We start from the raw sequence: 20626 nt of genomic DNA, 5'->3' as shown, positions 1-20626 counted from the left end.
CACCCTATGATTCTTGAACTTCATTCCTATACACTCTTGACTACTACTTAGCACATGGCAACAGCATGGCAAAGCCGTCTTGTAAACTCGAAGCCCTGGAAACACTCACATATATTTTGTGCAGGTAGGAAGGAGAATCACTGAAGACAGTCCATAAGTGTATGCAAAGTGACAAAGTGCAATATGCCATCAATTGTGATAAACACCTCTACATGCAGGCTTCAAAGCCTCCCCATATCGCAATCTATTGCAATGGGGTGACGGTGAGTTTATGCCAATGTGGTTTTGATGGTTGATATATCTATGCAGGACAAATTGCAGAATGTTATCAGATGAGTTAAAAAACCTTTATGCAGGCTTATCATAACCCTGTCTTAACTGTCAAAGGATAACCAAGACTTTGTATTTATAGCTACTGTCAGAGTATTCTGCATAGCTGTAGGATGCATCATGGCCCCAAGGGATTAATTCATTGTATCCCTCATTTTATATTGAGCATCAAAACATTCATTTTAATGCTGATATTATTCTCTTCAGATGTGATGAAGATTTGCGAAGGAGTGTTATGAAAGCAAAGTTAGCAGAGAATACACGTGTAAGCCGCAGTGAATCTCCTGACACGCAGCTTGGTGAATCTCTCCTAGACCCTCCTAACTCACTCACTCGCTTCCCACGCCGTTACCAGTCTCCATCTCGCTCAGGTTCTCCTTCCCTGGAAACACCTGAGCACCTGATCTGTCGTCATCGCCCCCCAGCACCTCAGCACAACAAACCTCCGGATATCAGTATGATGGTTGGCCCTGCACCCACTTCACACCCGTTTTCGTGGACTCAGGCACGCTACCCTCTGACACCCATACCCCCTCCCTCCACATTGGAGACCATCTGCCCATCGAGTGCTGAAGCTGTACATCATCATCACCAGCATCAACAGCAGGTGCAGCATAATCCATATAGATTTGACTTTTCAGGTTCATATCAACAGTTCCGCAGACCACAACTTGTTTACAACCGACCTCAGATGTGCTGGCCTCAAGTTCAGCAGGTGGTGCACCAAAAACCACAGCATGTCTCTCTCCACACTCAGCACACACCCCTGTCCCTCAATCCTTGTGATTATGAAGGACAGCAAAAACCAGGGGTACATGTCCAGGTATCTCCTCGTGGAGGGAAGTACCAACACTATCCAGAATACCAGTTGCAAGACCAACATGAGCCACATCAGCCATTAGGGGAGTATGCAGAACCAGCAACTGTGTTCAAGGACCTCAGATCACCAGGTGAATACCTAGAGCCAGGTCCATCATGGATGAGTAAAGGGAGAGAACGAAACCTGAAGAGTGGTATTGGTGAGAGCTTCAGAGAGCAAGGTGTTAAGCGCCAGGTTGAGTACCCCTGTGAAGGTGAATATCAACGAGAACTGCAGACCTGTAAAAGAGACTATTTTCAGAAACACCCTTCATCTTTTGAGACCTCTGAAGCAGGGAGTGAGCAGTGTAGTACACGAGTGAAGCAAAACTTGGCCAAGCAGAGTGGTCAGACGCAGGAAGACCATGAACTTCCCAAGGTTCTTGATGATGAGCTCAGACCATGCTGTTCTTACACTGGAAAGCATCTCTGCTCTAGTCTAGAAGATCTCACTGAAATTGGCAGCCATGATGAAGATAAATTGCATCTTCATGCAAAGGTATGTCATTCTGTCAGTATCTGTATATGAATTTCATTGCAAGGCAGTTTATATGATAGTTATCATAGTTTGAGATTTATTTAACAGTTAAAGTTAGGTATCAGTGTAACCATTATATATTTTTCCTAGGTGGGATGCTAAGTTGGTTGGTGGAATGGTGAGTGTCAGATAGTCAGTATTGTGGTAACTTAGCAAGGAAAATTTTCAACCAGCCAGTCTAGGAACATGAGTACGGTAGCTTTCTGAAATTATCTGTGAAAATTTGCTTCAGCAACATTATATATGCCAGTAGTTGCTTTATAACTGTAGTATGCTAGAGTGCATGTAGCCACTCTGAAAAATCCCACATCCAATACCCTTTGACAATACTCTGTACTTTACATTACATTGAAAACTCACAAATCCAGAACCTTAGCCAAACTTTTTACTCTAAATTTTGTGAGACTATTTAAGTAGAGGTAAATTGAATGATATGTTTTGCTCCTTCACAGGATCTGAAGCAGCGAGGTAATGTCAGCCCCACCCATCTGCTTCGCAACAAATTTAATTTTGACCTGACACCAAAGGAAACCATGGAGATTCTGAGAGTTCTTCGACAACCAACCCCTGTACCACCTCTTCGCATAAGTCGCCATCGCAGCCAGCCAGAAACAGAATCTAGGAATCAAAAAGAAGTAAAGACATTGGCTGAAAATAGTGCTCTGAGTAAATCTTGGGGAGAAAAAGAATGTAATAGATTATTTAGAGATACAGGAAGAAAAATTGATTCAAAAATATGGAAAGAAGATGAAGGTGAACATTTCTTGGGAACCAATAGAAGCTCTGTGCATGAGAGTAAAGAGGAAATTGGTAGTGAAGAAATACTTGGCGGTCAGTGTGCAGAGTTCATGGATCAGTGGGAAGCAAAATCATCGAGTTTCTTTTGCTCAAAAGAACAGCAGAGCAATAGGTGCCATAGTGAATCCTTGGGCAGAGGTGTTGTGCAGGAGTCACCCTCTAGTCCCGACAACCTGTTTCTTGAAGCTATAGCCCGTAGTGGTGAGAAGCAATGTGATATTTCTAGCTGTAAGACTTTGATTAGCAGTGACGAAGGCTATAGGACCAGAAAGTGTAATGATAGACGAAGTGACACTTTTGATAGAAAGACTACAAGCACAATCATTGAGAGTGATAAACGTGTTTCAAGTGATGGCAGGTCTCATGTGACATTAAGTTCAAGTCCGTCACAGTGTGTAGAAGCCAAGAAAATAACCGACAAGACTAGCATTTTCACTGCCAATAGTGAGCCAACCAAGCCAGATACCTCTCAGCCTCAGAAACAGACATCTCAGACATTAGTCAAAAGTCCATTCAGTGCAGTTTTGTCCTGCATTCAAAAAGAGTACAACAGGGTTCTAGCAGATGAGAAAGATAATTGCCATGGTTTGGGGCAGTTAAAACCTGTATTGTTAGAAGGAAAGGAAATGGTTAAAAGGGCATTAAATTTTGAAACCACCAGATCTGGTGATGGTTGTGTCTCCAAATCTGAAAATGTTCTTAAAAAGGGTAACCAGGTCAAAGAGAAAGTTCTAGATGTCTCTGATCATGCATTCAAAAAATTTAGTGTTAAGAATGTGGAGAGAGCAGTACATGATGCCCCCGAAGGGTTTATGAAGAGTGCAAGTTTGCTCAAGCACCTGATGACAAAAGTTCATTGCCAAACTCAGGACATCACTCAGGACAAGAAACAAAGAAGATTGATAGGTGAAGAAAATGACTGGAGTGAATGCAAAGACCATGACAAGACTGATCAGGTTGACTCGCAGGAAATGGAAGTCCAAGAAGATCTTGAGCCTATGGATGATGAGGTAGAAAAACTATGCAATGGAAAAGGTGTTCCTATTCCTTCAGCAAGTGAAAAAGCCCAGTTTAGGCGATCCCTGGACTCAGCAACAAACATGGTCTTTCACAGCAAGACTGGACTCCCTCTCACATCATCTCCAGCCCCCCTGAGGAAAGGGAAGCGCTTTGACTATGATTCCAGTCTCAACTGTGTTGCTGCAATTAAGAGGTAAGTGTGTTTGATATTGCTGCAACATACTTGGCACAGTCAGCACCCCTCCTCCCTGCACGCCCTACCTTTTTTTCAGTTTTATGAAAATATTAAAATGTCTTTGCTCAGCTAGTATTTGTAATTGAATTAAGAAACAGAACATGAATTACTCTTTTCTGAAACTTCCATTTAGGTGATTAAAGGAAATAGTAGAGTCTGCAGTCAGTAATATTTTGCCCAGTTATTGATCATTGTTCCTGCTTGTAAAATGAATTAGATGTCTGTGTTTCTAATAACCACCAGTCAAATTATGCATAAAAGAAGGAAGCTTGTTGTGTGTGTGGCACTTTAAATTATCTATGCTTTTAATACATTCTAAATGTTTTGGTTGAAAAACACAGACTTATGGTATGGTTCTTACAATGAGGAATTTTGTACGAAACCATATAGTACAGGTGTACAAAAACTATCATTACTCAGGGGTCTGATAGATATGAAAACGAACGCTATGGTGTCTGCTGTTTCTGAAGGGTTGATATATCCATATCGATGCATTTATTACCTCAGACAGAGGAAATACCTCTTGTATCCCATGCATAACCAACATTGTTGGATATGCAGGGGTACCAACAGTTTCCTAGCCCCCTGCCTGTTATTCCTAAATCATCGTCATTTGTTATATTCTTTAGCACAATGTTGTAATGATACTTCTTTGTACAGTTGTACATATTTCAAGCTGGATTTGCATTTATTATAATGTGGTAGTAGTTTCTCAAAAATTTCAGTTCTTGTGAAATTTCTATTTCATCATGAGCTAGTTTTTCTTTGTATTAGCTGTGTAGTTATATGTCCTGTGATTGTGTGCATTTATATAAAATGACAAAGAAATCCCAGCACACTGTCACTTTTTCCTCTCCAGGAAGTTACAGTAATTATCACTGACAGTTATTTCCAACTGATGAGCTCTCTTGGCTGTCATTTGACAGTCTATCTATCTTTCTATTACCAGATGCCTTAATTCCTTACACGGGGTGGCCACAAACAAATCGCCTCCATGTCACCCTGTTCTCCACCATTTCACTGGCCTGCTCCCAATTCACACCCCCCTCTCTCATATACCTCTCCATTCCATCCCTCCATCTCATCCTTGGCCGTCCCCTCCCTCTCTCCCCCGTCACTTCACTCGCATACACTCTCCTCGTCAGTCTCTCACTCTCCATCCTCTCCACATGGCTAAACCACCTCAGTGTGTTTCTCATAACACATCCTATCACATCCACATCCACACCACAACACTCCTTCACATCCTCATTTGTCAGTCTGTCTCTCCATGTGACTCCACATGCTCCTCTCAAAGAACTCATTTCCACTGCTCTCGCTTTTGACTTGTGTCCCACCAACAATGTCCAAGCTTCACTTCCATATGTTAGAGCTGGTATCACAATCCTGTCATGTAATAACTTTTACACTTCCATGCTCACTTCCCTGTTTCTTATCACAGCCTTCAAGGAACCAGCAACCTTTCTTCCTTGTTGTACCCTTTCAAGCACTTCACCCTCCAGACTACCATCCTTACTCATCACACTACCCAAGTACTTAAATGAAGGCTACTCACATTTTCCATTTCCTCATCATCCAGCCTCACTGTACATTCACTGACTTCACCTCTCTCAAAGACCATAACTTTATTTTTCCCTACATTCAACTTTAGATTCCGTTTCTTACACACTCTCCCAAACTCATCCACCAAGCCTTGCAGCTTCCCTTCATCTTCACTCAACAACACAGTATCATCTGCAAACAACAGTACAGGGAGTTTCCAAACACTGCTCTCTCTCATCAGGGCCACTCCAACATCCACTGCCCTACTTTGTATCTCTTTTATAACCCCATCCATGTACAGATTGAACAACCATGGAAACATGACACATCCCTGTTTCAACCCAACCTTCAGATAGAAAAACTCACTCAGTTCACTATCCACATGTATTGCAGCCTTAGCACCCTCATACATACTCTTCACAGCATTCAGCAACTTCCCATCTACTCCATATATTCTGAATACTTTCCACAATCCTTGTCTATCCACCCTGTCATATGCTTTCTCCAAATCCATGAAGGCCGCATACAACTTCGTTCCCTTCTCTAGAAACTTTTCTACTAAAGATCTAAGAATGAATATCTGATCTACACAACCACTCCCCTTCCTAAAGCTTCCCTGTTCTTCTCCAACTAATTCCTCTGTTATTTCCCTGATTCTGAAAATAAGTATCCTACCATATACTTTTCCTATTACGCTAAGAAGGCAAATGCCCCTATGATTACCACACACTTCTTTTTCCCCTTTCCCTTTGTACAAGGGAATAATTATACCTGACTTCCAATCCTCTGGGACTCTACCTTCCTCCCAGGCCAATCTGCACATCTTCCACATCCATTCTACTACTATCTCTCCCCCCATGCTTCAGCATTTCACCACACACTCCATCAATTCCTGGGGCTTTCCCCATTTTGACTTTCTTCATTGCTTTTACAACTTCCATCCTACTGATTTCTTCCTCTCTTCTCACCTCCCTCCTTCTCCCAGCCATTCCCCAGCCACTTATAATCACATTACTTTCACACTCTATGTTCAACAATTCCTTAAAGTGTTCTCTCCATCTGCTCACCTTTTCTCCCTTCTCAACTAGTAATCAACCATTTGTTATCTTTCACTCCCCTACTAACTTCATTGCCACCCTGTCTGACTCTCTTTACTTCTTTCCAGAACATTTTCTTACATTCCCTCCACTTTACACTCAAATTCCTTCCAAATTCCTCATCCACTCTCTTACTATCTTTTACTAATCTTTTCACCTCTCTCATCCATTCTACATATAAGTCTCTCTTCCATCTCTCAACTTCGTCCACACCCCTATTTCTCATCCATTCATTATATGCTTTTTTCTTTCGTGCCACAGCCTGTCTCACCTCTTCATTCCACCATGCTGTTCCTTGCACCCCCTTTCGTCTTCACTTCACCCCACACACCACCTAACATGCAGCACATATTTCTTCTGTGAATATCATGCACACACCTTCCACATCCCCCATCTGCTCCAGTGCATATTTACCCAATCTTTCCTCCACTTCCCTCTTATATTCTGCCTTTTTCTCATCCTCTTGTAACCTTTCCACTCACCTTGCATCTACTCCTTTTTCCTTTCCTTCCTTTCTTCTATTTCTCCATTTTACTTGGACCTTGATTCTGACCACCACCAAGTGGTGGTCAGAAAGTCCATTCCCCCAACCTCTGTATGCTCTTGCATCCAGTACACATCTTCGCATCCTTTCATCCACACACAATCAATGATTGCCTTCCTTTCATTCAGTTCACCATCCACTCTTCTCATCACATGCCATTTGACAGTACTGGTATATATACAGTGAAGTTAAGTTTGTCACCTCACAAAAATAGGTTAATGGCTGTAGACCAGTATTGTACTTGACTGATCTCTTCACAAAAAAAAATTGTAGATCGACATCGTTCCACTGCAGCGCCCTGTATACGTGTGATAGTGAAGATGAGGAAGAAGGTTACAGCTTGGAGCTCACCACCAACATTACCACCACCACTGCCACCCGGCCTACCCAGCTTTCCACCTCTGCTCCAGCCACAGTCACCTGCTCCAATTTGCTAGGGAGTTTTGAGGAATGTGTTCTCAATGGACGGCTGGAGCCAGTGTCCACAGTGCAGGGTTTCACCGCAGAGATTGCTGCCTCAGGGGCCTTCTGTCCAAAACGCACCACCAAGCCTGTCACTGTCTTCTTCTATACGCTTTGTGATAATGATCAGATCTCATCCCCTTATATGGTAAGGATAACTTCTTGTTTAAAGAGTGTAATGTATAATATGACGCTAGAGAGGGACACCTTCACATGGCACTGATACAACTGGGTGCTTTCATTGCCTGGTTGTATAGATGTCCATTGACTCCTTCCCTGTCCACTGAAAAGAGGGTGGTGGACTGCATAAAGTGGGCAGCTTCAGTCTGCCGTTCACTAGGTTCACATTAAGATGAATTTGGAACAACAACAAGGCTTCAAGAGATAGGTGTGGGTTTTGTTACTGGTGTAATAAATACAATTACAATAATCATTTGTGTATCCAAACTAGCTGCACCAAAGGAGGGTCGGACAATGCAAAAAGTTCAGATAATGACAAGTACAGTATAGTATTTTAGGCATACAATTCTCTGTACAGTATAGGTGCATTACAGTACTCACCAGTTAACAAGCCTGCCTCCTCAATCTCCTCCTCACTGTCATTGTCACTTAATGGTATTGTTGCATGAGGTGCTGTTGAGGTGGATGGTTGGCTGCATGATGGTGTAGGCTATGGTGAAGACGATGTTACAGGAGTGGTCAGCTTGAAGAAGTTGCCAATTTTTGTTTGCATGAACGGAATGCCCATGTGCTCTGATTTCTGATGAAAAAGTCACAAAGTTGTTGGAGGGAGCTTGAGGCCATGTGGTAGGGTGGTATAGCATTTGGGTGCTCATAGTAATCAGTGAGGGTTCCGAAGGTTTCCCTGACTTTCCCAGCTGTAGGCATAGGAGCATGAGGATTGTCGTTGTTATCACTTGCTTTGTCAGTGGGATCCAGTACTGTTTAGGCAATTTTGCATCAGACTGTGTTTGATATCCTGGGTCACCCTTATCACGCTCCAACTATTCATGAATTTATTGAATGTAATTCATTGAGCTCTGATTAAGAGAGGAGAACATATGAGGCATGCGAATGATAACGACGCAGTGTGGATGTTTGTTATTGTGTCAGTTTGCTCTGCCACCTACCAGCCACCACTTGAGTTTTGCCACATGCGAAATTAAAATTTCTTTCCTTCGTGTATTTGTTCTTTATTAATTTTGTTAATTATTCATTATGGAGGTTTGGAAAATGTCGAGGTTCATATAATGCAGGTTAAGACACGAGTGATTACTGTACAGTATATATATATATATATATATATATATATATATATATATATATATATATATACTGTATCTATATGAATGTGTTGTCCCAGATGACTGGCTGAAGAGCTTGATTGTAAATATGTACAAGGAGATGGATGGTACCCAGGAAAGAGAAAATTATAGAAGCATAAAACTTTTTGACCAGATAGTGAAGGCAATGGAGAGAGTCCTAAAAGGTATGATTAGGGAAAGAGTGCATATTGGCAAGATACAGTTTGGGTTTATGCAAGGCATAGGGACCACTGATACAATATTCATTGTCCGATAGTTTCAGGAACAATATGTAGGAAAGAAAAGGAAGCTGTGTTTTGCTTTTGCTGATTTGGAGAGGGCCTTTGACAGAGTCGTTTGGGAGGTGGTGAAGTGGGCAGTGAGAAAGCTTAGGATGAGGGAGTGGTGGACTAGATAATAAAGGTAATGGAGAGAGTTCTAGGAGGTATGATTAGGGAAAGAGTGAATATTGATGAAATACAGTTTGGGTTTATGCAAGGCAAAGGGACCACTGATGCCATATTCATTGTCCGACAGTTTCAGAAGAATATATAGGAAAGAAAAGGAAGCTGTACTTTGTTTTTGTTGATTTGGAGAGGGCCTTTGTCATAGTCTCTTGGGAGGTGGTGAAGTAGGCAAAGAGAAAGCTTGGGTTAGAGGATTGACTGGTTAGAGTGGTTATGGCAGTGTATGTGGGTGCTCAATCCCAGGTGAAAGTGATTAGAGATTGAGTGATGAGTTTTCCGTGACTGTTGGTGTGCACCAGGAGTCAGTCTTAAGCCCCTTATTGTTTGCCATGGTGTATGAAGCTTTCTCACATGACTTGAAATGGACTCCCATGAAAGATGTTGTATGCTGATGACTTGGTGTTGCTTGCAGAGAATGAAATAGAGTTGGAGGAAAGGTTTAGGAAATGGAGAGACAGAATGAGGCAGAAGGGTTTGAGAGTAAATGCAAATAAAACAAAAGTGATGATATCTACGACGAGTGGCAGTACTTTTAAAGCAGAGAGAGTGTGACCCTGTGCTGTTTACCACAATGGTGTGGGAAATAGCTCCATCTTGTGCATTGTTTGTGATAAGTGGGTGCATAAGAGATGTAATTGTACAGTTTAGAGGTAGACTGCAAGATAATCCTGATTTCATGTGTGTGGTGTGTCAGGGGTGAAAGGATTGATCTTGCTGGTTAGTCTCTTGAGTGCATAGAAAAGTTATGTTATGAGCTGGAGGTAGCTCAGTGGCTAGGGTAAGGAGTGGTTGGAGGAAGTTCAGGGAGCCTTTTTCTCGCCTAATATTGAGAGCGTTCTTCCTCCATGCTATGGGATCCTTGTATGCAGCATGTGTTTGGAGTTTAATGCTGTATGGTAGTGAGACTGGGCAGTAAAGAAAGAAGATATTTGTTGGCTCAAACTTACAGAAACAACAATGATTAGATGGATATGTCATGCATCCATGAATGCAGGGCCTGTGGGGGCTAGGATTATGATTGAAGAGTTGAAAGGAAGGATGGGGCTGGAGTGTATTGTTGTGATGAGGAGGGGTAGATTGAGATGATTTCATGATGTTGAGAGGATGGAGGATGGCAACTGGGTGCAAAATATGAGAAGTTTGAACATCTGTTACTGGTGGCTGTGCAGTATAATAGTCACCGTATTTGTATAAATCTTTTATACTTAAGATGCAGTACTTTACTAATAATGATATAATAGTCACAATTTTGTGTGGTATGGTGCTCCTTGATTTTTTTTTAGAAGAAAGCAACCGGTGACTCAACTTAAATGTCAAGTCTGAATATCTTTGGTCCAAATCCCGATGCATCACATCGGACAGTACTGGATTGGATGTTGGATGGGTGGACAGTTCTGCAGAGACATACTATAATTCACATTTCTTTATGCCATCATTATTATCATATTGCAGGGCCATATCAACCTAGGCAAAAAGGGATACCATGTGCCAAACAAAGGAACAGTCCAGGTGACGCTTTTCAATCCACATGGGACGGTGGTGAAGATGTTTGTTGTAATGTATGACCTCTCTGACATGCCAGCCAACTCCCGCACCTTTGTCCGGCAGCGCACTCTCAACATGCCTGTAGGGGCCAGTGATACTGACCCCAATGCTCATCAGTGGCTTCGCTACCTCATACATCTCAGGTACATAATTTGAAAGTGGCCTTAAGTCTTATGTAGGGTGTTATTTATTTATTTATTTTTTCTTGTCTCAGGCTGCATATCATTTTAATCACAGCTGTGGCACAGGAGGATATGGTTGTGCTGGTGGCTTCCTTTTTAGTCTGATTCATGTCTCCTAATGAGATAAAAGTTGCACGAAACATGAGACATTCAGTGCCACAGGCAAAAATGTGTAATGTCAGAGTTCAGATTAAATGCTGTTAATAGCATTACAGGTAAACCCCAATTTACAATACCCCTTGATGCAGTACCTTGGAATAATGATGGGGTAGAAATACCACTCTACCCTGCCCATCGTAGGCCTACCCCAAGTTTTTTTTTTTTTTTTTTTTTTTTTTTTTTTTTTTTTTTTAAGACTATATTTTGTGTTTAGGTTGAATCATAAACCGTTTTTAGACTTAGATTAAGTCACAGATGAAGTGTCAGTTGGGGTACAGATTTTCGCCCATCAGACGAGGTACAAAACAGTGTGGTCAACTAGGCGACTCAACAAAGAATATTTCATGTTTGACTATTGAACTCTCATCTAACCTATCATGGAATACATAATAATAATTTTAAAATAAATGTTGATAATTATGAAAACCTTAGAGAGTAAATATTTCATGCATTGATGAAAACTGTGACATCAATAAATCATGTGTTTACATTCGGGCTTTCCAGGGAAAAACACTTTGAAAATACAGTAAAAGTCCTATTATTCGGCAGCTGATTGTTTGGTAGATCTGACATTTCGGCAGTTTTGAGAAATAGTCCCATTTACGAAAATCATTGATTGTTCGGCAGATGTCCGGAATCATCTCGGCAGTCTAGGAAGTGTTATCTGTGGCTTGTAGGCCTAATGTTTCATTACACTTCTGTATGTTCACTAATTTCTCTATTTTTATTCAGATTCAGGTATAGTATTGTATTGATTACAATATTGCACAGTATCATACACTACAGTAACCACCCCCACCAAATTAGCGAGGGTTACGTTCCAAGCCCCCACGCTAATTCTTGAAAATCATTCATTCTTGATGCTTTCCTGAAAATGACACTTACCGGTAATTGAGTAGCCCATGACCCACTGACAGTGTAATGCATTACTCATAAATAAATGTTGCTTGTTAAATCAGTTTCCCCGTTGTTTTTAGCTGTACGGCTGTGACAGCTCTAGTATTTTTATTCCTCAGCATAATGGTGGAAGGGACTGTCCTGTTAAACTGAACCTAACCTAACCGAGTTTAACTGTACCTATTAATTTAACCAAACCTAACCTAACCTAAAGTCAGAAAAATACTTAAAAATAAACTGGAGGAATATGAATTGCTAAGGTCTCTCTGATGAAAGTCAAACGTACATTTAGTGCTCATTCTTTTGTTTGTTTTTGTGTTTAACGTGAAAGAGAGAGCATTGATGCAAACAGTAATATATCCCATTAACCCCTTAATAACCTCCGGCACTGAACAACCTTTTACAGTACCGATGTCAGTGATGTTAAGTTAGTGTGAGCTATACAGAAAACTGAACAGTTATGGGGAGGGAACGAAGGTCACTGGTATGTTTACATGACTACGCTACGATTCCAAGCAGTTAGGCGGTCGGTTAATCTCAGATGTTTTCGCCCAATTGGTAAATACACCGTAACTTTATCAGTCTTTCTGTGACTCTTAGCGAATCATAGCATGGGTTTAGGAAGCTAAATAACACATTGCTAGGTGAGCCAGATGATTATCTTCCCATCTTTAAGAAAAGTAAATTGATTTCAGAAGAATGGAAGAACTTAACATACTCAGAGAGGGATTTAATTTCTTCCATTTTCTTATAAGATGTGAAGATAATCGTCTGGCGCACCTAGAAATGTGTTATTTAGCTTCCTAAACCCATGCTATGATTCGCTATGATTGACTGGAGAATTGATAAAGTTACGGTGCATTTACCAAATGGGCGAAAACATCTGAGATTAACTGACCCCCTGACTGCTTGGAATCGTAGCGTAGAGTCGTGCAAACATACCAGTGACCTTCGTTCCATTCCCATAATTGTTCACAGTTTTTCCATAGCTCACTAACTCGACATCGGTACTGTAAAGGGTTGTTCAATGTCGGAGGTTATTAAGGGGTTCATGGAATACATTACTTTTTCCATCAGTACTCTCCTTTCACATGTAAACAAAAAAATGAACAAAAGAGTGAGTGCTAAATGTAAGTTATAACTTTCATCAGAAAGACCTTACCAATTCAGATCCCTTTACTTTATTTTATGCAATTTTCTGACTATTTTATTTTGTTTGGAAAAAGTACTGTATACAGTACTCACTCCAAACATATTTGTAATAATATAAGTAGTGATGAGTTCACCAATACAAGTAATGTACTGAGCTGGTAGGTAATATTCCATATCATTTCGGCCATCCAGGAAGTGTTATCTGACTTGTAGGCCTACTGTGTCATTACCCTTGTATATGTTCACTAATTTATATATACTGTATATATATATTTCAGATTCAGGTATAGTACTGTATTGATTGCAATATTGTACAGTATACAGTACTCTCTCCAAACACAGTTGTACTTCCGTACCATAAGTGGTGATGACAGTGTTCACCAATATATTTGAGGTACTGAGTGGGTAGGTTTTTGATTATTCGGCAAATCTGATTCCTCGGCATCATCCTGGTCCCATAGATGCCGAATAATGGGACTTGTACTGTACAAAAGGAATTTTTAGAGAAGAAAATAAAGGAGCTCAGCAACCAGAACAGTAGGTAAAACAAAGAGGAACCATTGAAAAGGCTATCCCAATCACATCATCGATCAATAAATCATGTGTTTACATTCAGGTTGTTCAAGGGAAAACACTTTGAAAATACAAAGGAATACCTAAATAAATGTTGGAAAATAAGAGAGAAGAAAATAAAGGAGCCCAGCAACCAGAACAGTAACTTAAAGAACATAAAGAGGGGCCTTTGAATAGGCTATCCTGATTGCATCATCGATCAATAAATCATGTGTTTACTTTTTGGTTGTTCAAGGGAAAATGCTTTGAAAATACAAAGGAATTTCTGAGTAAATGTTGGAAAATAAGAGAGAAGAAAATAAAGGAGCTCAGCAACCAGAACAGTAACAAAAATGACATAAAGAGGGGCAGTTGAAAAGGCAATCCCAATCGCATTCCCCATCAAAACATCAACGATTCTCCATCACAACATCAGCGATTCTCCATCAAAACAATTTGCACCTTTCACGATTCTGCATCATTCATACATTATTATCATGCATAACAGATGTTTATTTAATTGTCCCGGGACCGTCTGATGGTAGGATTGTATACAGTGCCGCTGCCTCCTCTCTACTGAGTTTGAATACGAGTCGGAGATCGCATTCTCCAGCGACTCTGACTGGGTACAGACGAGCTGGGCACTGGTTTTAGGCTTAGGCTAGCTTCTTTTACAGATGTTAAGCCATTTAGATTGGCTTTAAACTTTTTTGGACTCATTTGGGTGGGTTTAGGACTTGGAGGGGAATCCCAAGGCTCAAAAAGACATCCCTATACTGTATATGTTAAATCTACCCCAGGATACAATACCCCGCCTAGCAATGGGTTTTTACTTAACCAATTGCATCGTTAAACAGGGTTATGCCTATACTGTACTTTTATCTTTTCATGCCTCTAAGTTTAGCTCCTTCCTACCCAATTTTATTCATAAGAAACAGGGTTATGATGATGATGATGATGAAAGAGAGTGCTGAGATAAAGTATGAGTGAAATACAATGATATGTACCAAAATGATTGGCTTCGAGGAAGCAAATGTTCCATATACTGTACTGTTCTTTACCTGGTTGCCTGTTTAATATCTTACATGTCACAGTCATTACTTTTCCAACCAAACTCTTTTAATTTGTTGGCTATATGATTCAGTTAGAGGTATCGTGTTGTGTCATTCCGGGCAAATTTAAATTAGATTTTTATTTTTAAGCAGCTACTGTATATTGTAGGGTGTCCTTTTTTGAATGTGGTTGGTAAAGTAGATAAGTAGTTTTGGAGGGTTAAGTAACTACAGTATAGTGCAGTTAATGTTAAGAAAAAAAAAATGATTTAACATGTTTATTTATTTCTTCATACACAGGTTTGCCAGTTCCAAGTCTGGCAAAATCTACCTCCACACTGATATACGCATGTTGATCTTACGCAAGAGTGATGCAGATGCTGCTACACTCCACAAGACAAACGTTCCCTACGAACTGCGCTCCTTCACTCATGGACCCACAAATCCAAAATTCTCACCAAGAAAATGAGATACATTTGAATCTGTTCCCCTTGCTGTGCATTGAACAACCATCTCTATATTTTTCCAAGATAATGTGAAAATTTAGTTATTTCCCATGCAAGTCATGAACTTCTAGCTAAAATTCTTGTAAAAGAAATGAGTGTATTTGTTATGTTCCATTTTGCACCAAGGAAGATTTTGCGTGTTTGGCTCACCTGTTCTCCTGCAACTGTAGTTTTTGGTTTATTACACATTCATGGTGCATTACTAGATAATAAAAGATTGAATATTCATATCAGTGCAGTACATTTAAGAGAGGGAGTGTGTATAGTTTTGTTCTGAGTGATATTTTCAAAATAAAGAATCATTTAAAGTTTGAAGACCTGATGTTTATCAGTTACCAGTAACAGGTTAATGCTTCCACCTAGAACTAGCTTTATTTCCTGAGCATGTTTTAGGGAGTTGTTTAAATAATGTAGGAAAATATGTAACCATTTACTGTCAGAAGAGTTTGAATGCGTCCTAAAAGTTCCTGATCAGCTTGTGAGCCTATTTTGAACTTTGAATTAAGTTTGAATGGCAGTATTGGTAGCTTAATTATGCAGTGTCTGTGGAACAAAGCCTGAAAGTTTAAATGGTACATGCCTGTTGACTACAAATGTGATAAAATGTTTATATGTGAATGATAAATGCTGATCTCAGTATTGTCCATAGAATAATGTACAGTGTATTATCCTAAGTCTTGTTTTTGTCTTGTGATATCTTTTAGTTATGTTGAGAGATGACAAATGATTACAATGAATAAATACTCCGAAGAGTTTAACACTAGATTTCAATATTCATTTAAGTGTTTGGTGTACTAGAGATACGTTAATAAATGCATGGAATAAGGCAAAAAAAATTCTTATCAGAAGTAATTTGGTACTGAGTAAATTCAATATCATGCTGTTTGATCTAAACCTTCATTTAAATTTTGTTTTAAAGACTTACAGCAGCTTTTACTGAGAATCCTGTAGTTGTTGCTAAGATATGAATAATGTGGAGTCAATGGTCTTCATCAGCTTGGACATTTCTTGTATCAGTCTGTGATACCATTTAGATGAGTACCCAAATATTTTGAGATATACAGTATATATTATTAGGTAAGGTACTTTAAAGCTTGGTAAAGATATGTCTGATTGAAGATTACAGGACAGTATTCATAAATGTGCCTGCATTTATTTTTCTGAACACACTTCCAATAATCTTATATGAACTTTGGCTGCTCATTTTATTTAATGTGTATTTGCTATTCTGTAGTGACTTTTTTTTTTTTTTTTTTTTTTTTTTTTTTCCTCCCCCATCTGAGATTTGTAGAGGTCAGGCTTAATATATGTATAATTACACAGTGTAACAAAACTTTTTATTTTAGATATTTACTTCCCCTATGCTCTATCCTAACTTTAAAGTGTATTTAAAGTTAGAAAATACAGAAAGCATGGATTGTAGTTTGATGGTCCATGGTATACAGTATATGAAGGATAGACTCAGCTATACAGCATATGAGGGATTAAATCAGCATAGCAACTGATATTTGGTGAAAGAAGGTCAGGATGATGATGATGATGATTTTTAAAATTTACATCACATAAGGAATTGAACTCCCAGTTTTGTTGGTCTTTAGAGCAGCACATGATGAGGGGGAAAAAAATAATTTGACCTCTGCCTCATTGCTGAAATGTGGTATGTAATGAGAAATTTCTGTTGGCTGCATGACTCAAATTCTGGGACCTTTCCTTTACCTTTGCGATCTCAAATTTAACCACTTTAACTTGATGACAGTTTTTATTTTATTTTTGCCCTTCCCAGATGATTTTAGTCAATTTAGGGGACTTTTTGAGGTTAGGTGTAGTATTCAGTAATCCCTTCACTATAGGAAGTCTCCCCTAAATTTAATAAAATTGTCTAGGGAAAGCAAGAATAAATCAATCATTAGATTGAAGGTGTTAAAATTGTCTAGGGAAAGCAAGAATAAATCAGTCATTAGATTGAAGGTGTTAAAAAATATAATGAGAAGTGTGTGGTCTGTGAGAGAAGAGGCAGATGAGATGTGTGATTTTTAACTGATGCATTTTATTGTTAATGATATTTGAGACTTTAATATAAAATGAATGGTATTTTTAAGCAACACATTTTTAACCTTTATTGGACTGAAGAGCAGTTGCCTCTTAACTGAGAATGGACTACACATGATTATTTGGATGGCAGGTAAATTACTATTCATATGCTAACTTTTGTTAGCTTTTTCTTTTAGTATAGTGTATGATGAGGCAGCTTTGTGCTTTGATTATTGATATGTGTTAAGATTTTTTTTTCCCACAGAGCTCTTCTAGAGTAAATCAAAGTCTTGTATAATAAGCAGTTTATAGTTAACATCACTCCCTGTATAGGAATCAAAAGTGTAAAAAGTAAAGTTTACCACTGGATGACAGTGATATTCTTTGACTGTACTATATATGACCAATGTAAAGGGACTCCTTCAGAGGAGTTATTTTACTTTTGACATGAATAATACTGTCACTGACCCACCCAGTCTTTTCTAAATGACACTGTTGGGAATGTGCAACTATATCTTAAATCTGAGCTGTGCTATGCTTACTGACCAAGGTTGATAAGGAAATTTATGATCAACAATTATGATGAAATAATTATGGATTCATTATGTCCTGTTGACACTCAACCCATTCATTAAAGTCTCTGAATATGAAGTAAATTACGTGTTGACAGCCAGAATAAAATAGGAAAACTGTCATCTTCCTGAAGTCTTCAATGAACTGTTGGATTTTAATAACTAGACAATAACAAATCAGATCACTGCAAAGCCAAGCGCCAAGGAATCGCTTTTTATGCAGTGATTTGTGAATTTCATGTCAGTGCTGTAAGGGCATGTTGTTATAAGACATGGTTTTTCATAAGCTTGATACTTTGATAATGGTATCTATCCTTAAAATAAGTCCTCCAAAAAACTGGTGCTCAGTAAAAAATATTGTAAATGGAAGATACATTATATTTACCAAAAACTGTTGACTGTGGCGTTTATTGGTTATGCAGAACTAGTACCACTTGTCTCATCATTCAGAATTTAATGAGAGAAAATGTATATATTTATAGTACAGTACACACCCCTAGTACGCACCTATACGGGTGGCAGATGTGCTCGCGTACTAGGAATACATAAACTAATGGGAAAATTAACATATGGGCGGCACCCCCCTTCTATCAGTGACCTTTTTGACCCGTTTGAGGGAAAATATCTAAGACATATACTTAAGATATAACTTAAATAACAAGAATATGGCTGCTCACCTTAATCAAAGAAGGCAACAGGCTTGATGGACGTAAGAAGGGGTTCCGAGGCAGGGTGAGGCACTTAGTGTGCACCCCCTGCACCACCCGATGCACTACCAGCTGCACCACCTGCCCCACCAGCCTCCTCATCAACACCTTCACAAGCCACCTCATTCACTTCCTCCATGAATCCTTCAGAGTCTGTTGATAACACCACTGACATCACCTCATCCTCTAGCTCCTTCCCAGGAATTGGCTCTGCGGAAGAAGGCACTGCTTCCTCGGGTTCTTGAATTTCTGGTGGCTACTGAAGGTAATGGATGATGAGGGTTTGTTTCCTCCTGTTAATTCTTGATGGTGCTTCTCTGTGTAGTAGCGGAAGGTTCTCTTTAGTGAACTCAGAACCTCTTCCATTCGTTGCTGGCACAGTTCCATGCTCCCGAATTCCTCCTTGAACCTATTCAGGGCACACAGGATTCGACTAATCCTAGGCATTGGCAAGTCACTCTCCATCAGAGGCGGGTGTCACTCTCGGGGTTCACACAGGAAAACACCAGTTTTGGGCAGTTTTTCCCTGCCACCTCACATTGTGTGGGTGCGACTCGCATACTCTGGTTAGGAAAATATTAAAAATAGGTCCTCACGTACTAGGGGTCTCGCAAACTAGGATTTCGCATATTAGGGGGGCGTACTGTACCTGTATTGATAAATCTTGTTTGTACATTAGAGATGGGAAGGATTTACCAGAAACCTTTAGGGCCGTAATTTTGTTGTAGCACGTCCCATAATACTGTAGTTGGTTATAGTTCTAATAGGTTTGGAAGTAGGCTACTATCATGAGCAAAAGTTTGTTGGCAGTTCCCTGCCAACACTGTGTCATGCTTTCCAGGTTTCTCATTCCACCCCATAAATGTCCTTTTCATACTATTTCATTTTTTATGTGTTAATTATCTTTCCTTACAATCTTCTTTTGTTGTTTATAATAACTTTCCTTTCCATACTCGTCTTGTGCATCTTATTGCTTTTGCATAAAAATATGTCATACATCTCCCATTGCCACAGCTGATGAGGCATTGTCAGTGAACTTTGATCATGATAGTATGTACCATACCAGGAAATCTATTGGTAGCTGTAAGTATTCATATTGTTGGACTTTGGAGTAACATTTGGTGAACCATTTAGCAGTCAAGAGTAATACTACACATATTGATCATTACTGTTATACTAACCTTAATGTTAACATACAACACAAATTTTGAACAACCTTCCATGTATTCATTGCCAGTTGATGTGTAGTTAAGACTGGTAGCTTCTGTACTTGTGTTCAACCATTTTAATTGATTATATAATATCACAGTCATCATGGGCTGTGATGGTAAGCCATAGTGTACTTTGTTTGAGTTTGATAGTGTTCAAACTTTAGAGTAAGCACCATCGATCCATTCCCGTCACTAATGTATGTACAACCTTGTATTCTAATTGGATGAACACTATACAAATATACTGTGAAATATATATACTGTATGTATATATATATATATATATATATATATATATATATATATATATATACACACACCCAGTATTTTAAGAGGTCAGTTGGCACAAAACTTATTTGTGAGTTTTTATATAATGATTCTGAGATGGTAGTAACTGGTATACTCATGAGCTCCTGTACGATGAAGATTAAGTTTTGTTCAGCCGTTATTCAGAATGAGGGATATGCTCAGGAAATGTACTTATGTCAGTCTGTTTTTAGCCATTTTCAGCAAGTCTCAGCAATAATGTTATTACTGTATAGACAAGTGACATTTTGTTAGTTCATGAGGGAGATGAATTATTATTTCTTGAACACTTTCATTTTTAATACTGAAATATCATATCTTCATTTAACTTGAGTGACGGAAAATGCTTTGTTTTATTTGATTTTCTAAAATTATTCTAATGACATTGCTGCATATCCTGACCAATGCCTAGTGTGCCTATTGTTACCCATTAAGACTACATATTTCATTATAGAGGCTGAAAGAGGAGCAGTATCAGGTACTCGTAAAGCTTCCTCCTTGTCTTTCCTTTCCTCAGCTTTAACTTTTCATCTGTATATACATGTACAAAATGAATGTT

At 39.2% G+C, this 20626-nt stretch overlaps 1 protein-coding gene across 1 annotated transcript in view; it reads left to right on the top strand.

The window, feature by feature from the left end:
• Positions 1-16534, top strand: part of atos (atos homolog atossa) — a 243402-nt gene extending 226868 nt beyond the window's left edge. The window contains exons 6-10 of the mRNA XM_080272379.1: positions 538-1687; positions 2179-3737; positions 7236-7572; positions 10648-10883; positions 15035-16534. Coding sequence (XP_080128505.1) covers positions 538-1687; positions 2179-3737; positions 7236-7572; positions 10648-10883; positions 15035-15203 — 3451 coding nt within the window. The 3' untranslated portion in view covers positions 15204-16534. The remainder of the gene's footprint in view (positions 1-537; positions 1688-2178; positions 3738-7235; positions 7573-10647; positions 10884-15034) is intronic.
• The last annotated feature ends 4092 nt before the right edge of the window (positions 16535-20626 follow it).

Source organism: Coenobita brevimanus, chromosome 50 (assembly GCF_032717465.1).
Source record: "Coenobita brevimanus isolate Jiangsu-jjx chromosome 50, ASM3271746v2, whole genome shotgun sequence".
Classification (NCBI taxonomy): domain Eukaryota; kingdom Metazoa; phylum Arthropoda; class Malacostraca; order Decapoda; family Coenobitidae; genus Coenobita; species Coenobita brevimanus.
This window is presented reverse-complemented; position numbering and strand designations above follow the sequence as displayed.